This window comes from Trichogramma pretiosum, unplaced genomic scaffold (genome assembly GCF_000599845.2).
Source record: "Trichogramma pretiosum strain Unisexual culture from Peru unplaced genomic scaffold, Tpre_2.0 scaffold11, whole genome shotgun sequence".
NCBI classification, from domain to species: Eukaryota; Metazoa; Arthropoda; class Insecta; order Hymenoptera; family Trichogrammatidae; genus Trichogramma; species Trichogramma pretiosum.
Genome location: NW_019641702.1, coordinates 1,894,002 through 1,901,122, shown reverse-complemented (window position 1 = coordinate 1,901,122; position 7,121 = coordinate 1,894,002). Strand labels below are relative to the sequence as shown.

At 40.8% G+C, this 7,121-nt stretch overlaps 1 protein-coding gene across 1 annotated transcript in view; it reads right to left on the bottom strand.

Annotated features, from left to right (window-relative positions):
• Positions 1–5,600: 5,600 nt before the first annotated feature.
• The window catches only part of LOC106653804 (nephrin-like), a 212,266-nt gene continuing 210,745 nt past the window's right edge, over positions 5,601–7,121 (bottom strand). Inside the window, exon 14 of the mRNA XM_023462647.1 lies at positions 5,601–6,091. Within this exon, the coding sequence (XP_023318415.1) occupies positions 5,682–6,091 (410 nt within the window). The 3' untranslated portion in view covers positions 5,601–5,681. The remainder of the gene's footprint in view (positions 6,092–7,121) is intronic.

Sequence of the window (7,121 nt, the reverse complement as noted above, 5' to 3'; positions counted from 1 at the left end):
TCGCACATAGAATTGCTAAAAGTTATCACAATTTCATTCATACAGCGAGTGAAAAAAAAAATATGTTTTTGCGAATAAACTTGCTCGAGTTGAAAATTTATTTATTCATAATTATCCACAGAGCATGACGTTATTAATGTTGTACTTTTTAATAACGGCGCTTCATGAGAATACCTATAGCTTAATTCGCATTTTTCAAGTAGTTTCAATATTTTTAAACATATAAACTAATATGAAAAGCCAGCGGGGGAAAACAGCATTAATGTTGACGCTCAACTTCATCTGCACTAAAAAGTTGTCTGTGTGTGTGTGTGCAGCGTCAACGACTTAAAACTGCTGGCAAATCCATCTGTACGTGTAGCTCGCTGAACTTTTGACTCAGATTTCTCTTTCTCTTTCCGGGGGGTTAGGATCTTTCTGTTTATTTGCTCGCTATTCCCTTCCTCTACTCCGGTTTTCTCTCTTTCTCTCTCTCTTTCGAATCATGTACCTGAGCAATACTATACTGCAGAGCCACTGCAAGCTTCGAGCTCGAGAAACATTAATTGAAAAGCCACTCGTACACTAACACATATACCTAGGAAAGAGAGAGAGAGAGAGAGAGAGAGAGAGAGAGAGAGAGAGAGAGAGAGAGAGAGAAAGAGCAAACAAAAATACTCGTGAAAATTTCTCTTCTGCAGCGGTGCAACGAGCGCTTAACTTATGTCGGGGAGAGAAAAAAAAAGAAACCGGCTAACACAACATACAGAGAATCGCCAAGTAAACGATTTGTAGTTGGGCCTCTTATAACCTTCCGAACGAGACTAGATGGCCACGAGGCAGTGTGTGTATAGGTCGAGAGAGAGAAATGGAAAAAAAAGTTTCGTCGCACTGCTTCTGCCGGGCTTTACTGCAGCTCGGGTCAAAGCTTCGAGAGCGGAAATGAAGGTAGGAAATGGCGCTGGTAGCGGTCGAAGAACTAAAGGCCAGAGAGAGAAGCGTCTTGCCACTTATACAGCATTGTCGAATCGCTTATATATACCGCTTTCACCCTCAGGTCGTTATATGGCTCGTTTTTCCTCTAGGGTCCGGCTCTTTGCTATTGCTAGGGGAATTTTGTCTCGTCATTTGTCAACGGCCTGCCACGACGACTGCGGCATTTCACTCTCCTGTAAAATGAAAAAAGAGTAAAAGAAAAATACGTATATATGCCCGACTCATTTGTCGCGCGTCACTCAAGAAACTGCACTACTACTACTCGATTTCCAACTATTTCCCCCTCTTTTTTTTTCTTCGTTTTTATTTTTTCCCCGGCTCCTTGCGTTTCTTTTTTTTTGTACCAACTCAAACTTAATTTTCTATTAAGAACGGCATCTGTCTTCTTGCTGGAAAATCCACAGGGGAGGATCTATCTGACTCACAGATTTTCGCTCAAGTAAACTCCTGTATTGCACCTATAGATGTAGCATCCGAAAGAATTTGTGTACGCTGTCACCCATGAGATTCTTCAATTCGAGGATTGGTTTTGGCGCTCGTGGAAGAAGCGCAATATACGCCTGTAAGTATAATATTCACTGCGCGTATGGAAATACATACCAGTTTTTCGTTCTTGTACAGATAAAAAATAAAATTATGGTGTTAATGGATGGTAAGGAGGGTAATGCAATGAATAAGAGTCAACTTGTTTTTCTTTTAAAATTACGCAGTACTGATACATGAATATTTTAATTCAGAATCAAAACTGTATAATCAATAATTTATGTGTAATATATACATACGAATGATAAGACGATATGAATGCTAGATATGAAAGAATCGGCCTCCCAGCTCTTTTATCTTTTTTTGCACTCGTATAGAATCGCACACACATGCATGCGCGCAGGCATTCAATCTAATTTTCATTTTACTTGAAAATTTACATGGACTGGATATGTTTTATAAACTTACACGTGGGGTAACTAATTATACACAACACTCGGTACTCGTCGGATATGTACAGTCTCGCAACAACAATATAACAACGGCAATAACAACAATAATAGAAGCACATCCGTCGGCGCGGCTTCGCTCCAAAATTGATATGATACACTATTCACTTTCTCGCTTCACTTTAGAGAGGCGCGCGTCAAAATTCTCCTAATACCATCGTTAACGTTTCGTTCGTTTGTGCGCGCGGTGTTGAGTTTTGTGTATACTTGGATCGGCTGGCGCGTATAACACATTTGAAATCTCGCATTATATCGGGAGAGGACGGTTCACGGTTCGATATAATACATACACACACACAGTCACGTACTTTGGCGCACATATACACACATACCTATGTGCATGTATACGCACGCATCCGCTCTACAATTTGTATATAAATCTATATGTATAACATACGAATGCACAAAACGCGTGCCGCGATATTCGAAAATTAACATACACAATGCCGCGCGTTGACTCGTTAATAGAACACATATATAGTCAATAATAATTACAGCTTACTCATCATTTTCTGACTTTCGACTTTTACACACACGCGCACGATTGTTCGCTCGACGGCAGCTTTACAACGCAGTATCTATCTATATCTATATAATATTTCTCTCTCTCTCTCCCTTCGCGTATTTGCATTCATTACTGCACCTCGCGCATTACGTAACTATATATACATTGACTTGCTCTCTCACAAACATGCATCCACGCACAGCCGCACACATTATTACTTGCACGCCCTGTACGTATTCCTACATATATATACATTTCCATCGAGAGGGATACAAGTGGAATTTATACATTAGTGTGTAAAGAGCTCGTGAATTTCTCCCTCCCCCTTTCCCCGAGGAACATACAATTCCATTGAAATATACTATCGGCGCAGGTATACACGAATTTTCGTTTTTTACTTTTTAATTTATGCATCTGCCGCCCGCGCGCGCGTTTTCACAGTACACACAGGTGCATAATTATCAATCAGTGCAATCTCTTGAAGAGCGATATATTTCTTTCGCGATTGCGTTTCGAGGGTCGATTGGCTTTTTGGCCCCTCAGCAAAGCTCGAGCACACGGCCGCAGCGATGTACACGGCACAGTTCACGGTCTACTTCAAAATGAGTATTCGATAATGTGCTCTAAAAGTCGCTATTCCGAATCTCTCTCTCTCTCTCTGCTGCGCTTCGTTATAATCCGTATATGGTAATGAAGATAAAGAATAAAAAAAAGGAAGGAACGGCAGGAAATAACATCGGTGCGCGAAAAAGAGAGACTCCAAAGCGCGTGTTACCTTTCACACGGCACGAGCTTGCGAGCGAGCTTTTCTGACACTTATACAGGTAGATATTATATCGAGTCATCTTTTAACGAGACTACAGAGCTGGCGCGCGCGCGCGATACTCGATTTCACAGCTAAACGCGCGCGTGTTCCAGGAGAGGAGGGGCTCCTCCATTATATATACTATATCCAGTTCAGTCGAGATTTTCGACTTTGTATAGATATATAAATGAAAACGTCCTCTGCGACGACGACGACGACGACGTCGGGCTATATTTTATACAAAAAAATACTGAATGTATATAGGATGAAACGAGCGAGAAAGACATTTTCCCTTGTTTTTCCCCCCTGCTTCTGTGAAACTGTCGCAGAGGTTATTATCAGAATCCTTTATGCAGACTTATCGGACATTGTAATTGATGAGTGCTTCGCAGCGAAGCGAGCGAGCCAGAAACAATATCTAGGTACGCATTTTTAAATAAAAAAGTCCATCGCGCTTTACGTAGCTAACAAACGAGTGATATCATTACAGGGAATTTATTATATTGCACGATTTTCTGTATTTCTCTGCGGAATATACGATGAAATAATACATATTGATATGTTCGGACCAAGAATTATTCGTTTGAATCATTGCCATCGTTGATTAAATTAAAGTTATTGAGTCAGACCCGGCTAGCGTGTGATTCGCAAAATTTCAATTTATAAACGATTAATGCGAAATATTTCAGAATTTAGCAAGTCCCGTCCCAAATGTAGGCGGTAGAAAATTTTTTCTACCCAAAACTCGGTAATATTATTCGGCAGTGCTGAATTTCTTTTCATTAGATGAGAGTGAAAGGCAAAGGCATATTTGATATGCATACTAAGCTTCTAATTAGATACGAAACGCAACCAAACGCTCGAAGATATTTGCAATAATCATCTACCACAAAGGAGTGTATGAGTATTTCGGCATGTATACCGTTGCGTATAAAAAAGAAACTTGGTAATAGTCGTTGTAAGGTTGCAGCGTAATGTGCGGAGCGCACTTTCAATTCTCGGCCTTAATTAATCCGTATTGAACCTCCTGTCTCTCCTCTTTCACCCTATTTTTCACTCTCTCTCTCCCTCTCTTTCTCACGCTGAGGCACAAAAGTTCCGGGTATAGGCTGCCTCTGCAGCAGAACGTCGTCATCTTTGTCGTTCGTGACTACTTTCCAATGAGTTTTGCCGTCTTCCTCTTTCCGAACCTTTAACACCAACGCGCGCGACGTTTTCTTCATATCCATTGCAAAGTGCGACGGAGAAACGAGAGAGTGAGAGCGAGAGTGAGCGAGAGAGGGAGAGAGAGAGAGAGAGAAAATGGAAGCGCTCGTGCGTCGGCCAAAGAGGGTAGAAAGCGCTATTAAATTTTTTGTGATGAGACGGAAAGGAGATAGACGCAAGTAAGTCTTTGGTTTTGTTTTCTTCCTTATCTTTCCTCTATCTCTCTAGCTCTCTTTCTTAAATAGAGAGCAGTGAGTTTCTGGGATTACTCGAATTTTCGATGGCAGTAGTCGTAGTTTTCTGCAGCCTTTGTGCATTCTCGTAAAGTAAAGAAGGAATCTCTCTCAATCTCTTCCCCTCTCTCTCTCTCTCTCTCTCTCTCTCTCAGTTAAAACCTATATATGTATAGAAACGTACACATATAGAGTTTGAAGGCATAATCCGCAGAGAGAAAGAGGAGGAAAGACGAGCGCGTACCGATAGAGGTTAAACACGATTAGTTCGGCGGTTATACATGACTTTTCGTTGATTAAATCAAGTGCTCGATCGTTATACTCATAGCCGGCATCAGCAAGCACTTCAATCTGTCCGATTGCTATAGCTGCGCGGCGATAGTGTACCGCGGCATTTTCCTGCTTCTCGCTCTTTTTCGCCTTTTTACAATTTTCTTTGCGCGAAAAAAATTTGTTACACACTTACGGATTAGAATATACTCGTATTTATAGTAGTAGGTCTATGGCAATAATATTGTCATTCTTGTTATCTCGAATGAAAGAAAAAGAGAGAGAGAGAAACAAAAAACGTCAGTCCGTAGTTTTAATTCTTACTTATATGTTATTGTACGTATATCTAAACAATTTTATCTACACCTTCGTAAAAATCTCAACGTTCATCGGCCACTTTTATACAAACTTCATGTATTTATAGTTAGTGTACATTATTTATATACTTTTTCACGTTAAAAAGATCGAAATTAAAATACGAATAACAATGTCGCGTGCGCATAATGTCTATCCCACGCGCACGAGACTAATATGTATAAAAAATGTATATAAACACAGACACGCTCACATAAAAACTTATTTGCGCTAATGCTGACACACACATTTGTACGAGAGGACAGTGTATATATGTATATTCATATTCGTTTCACAACGTAATTGCAGCGCTAGTCCGGTCGCTGACAAAAGAGCATATTTTAAACACAGCTCTCGGGCAGCCTGTTGGCCATCAGTCGACGCTTTATGGCCTCGCCGTCGAGGCATTCGCCGGCGACCACTACGCAGGGTCCACCGGCGCTGTTGGACACGTTCGTGAGCGACGTCGCGTTCGGCGCCGCCTGGAGCTTTTGCATTATCAGCTGATGGTGATGGCTGCTCGTCGTCGAGGTCGTCGTCGTCGTGATGGCGCCGCCGCCCATCAGACTGCCCGAGGCGCTCCGACTCGGCAGCCTCAGCTCCGTCGGTCGGCCCTGGAACTTGTGACAGAGCTCGTCGATGCTCGGGGTCGGGCCCGGTGTCACCCATTGGCCGACGAGCGAGTAGCCGCTCTCGTTCCCGCCGATGCTGCCTGGATAGCTCGGTGGACTCACCTCCATTAGGTTTCCTTCTGCGAACATAAGACGTATCAAATTAGATGTAGCATGTTTGTGTAAGCTCATATCGTTTTTTTTGATTCTGTATAATTAATTCAAAAGATTTATGTTAAAAATTCCATCGAAAATCAATCAATTATTATTATGAAATGTAATTAAAGAAATTACTTCAATAAAACGAATGAAAATTAAATCCTTTGTGTTCTCTCGAGAATTCAGATTGAAATTTGATTATAGAATGAGCAGAGAAAAATGTATAAAAAATATCGAGTTCCATGTCAAAGAATACCCATAATTTTGTTCAAAAGGATTTGAAACATTAACTTTTTAGCCTTTCAAAAATGTTTAGAACTGAGCTCTTTGAAATAGGTGAGTTAGTTTATTTTCAAGAATGTTGTATGATTCATAAGTATGTGAAATTTTGCAGTCAACAGGTTTGAAATGCTGACGAATTTACTCATCAAAGGCCCATTTTTTATTTTTTCCCCGTTCTTTTTTTATTCGGGATATGAAGCACAGTTTTAAAATTCTCGGAATCTTCGCTCTTCATTATTTTTTAAAATGATATTTATAAAGTTTAAATTTATTTTTTATCCTAGCTTGCTCCCGACGTGATTCAGTCCATGTACACGTGCGTCGGTATTTAATCAAGTTCATTTATGAGATTCATCTGTCTGCCATAGGTATATAGTGTATTCAAAATTTAATATGAGTTCAAGCGAGCGTGAAAGAGAAAAATATAGTAAGCTGTATGAGCAATCTTTTCTCTCTCTCTCTCTTTTTCTCTCTCTCTCTCTCTCTCTCTCCCTCCCTCATGAATTCATGAGTTTCTCATGCTGCAAGCTGCGATATGAAAACAGACGCATCTGCGGGATGCATAAGCTTCTCGAAATTGTCCTTTTCTCGCAGGTTATTGCGGCCTTCTTACACATTTTTTCCCACTGATATCCAAGGTGCACATACATAAACTGAAGAATCTCGAGAGGAGAATACATTTTTCTCACGCGTGTAACTACCGACGGCCCCCGTGCACATGTGCTTTTT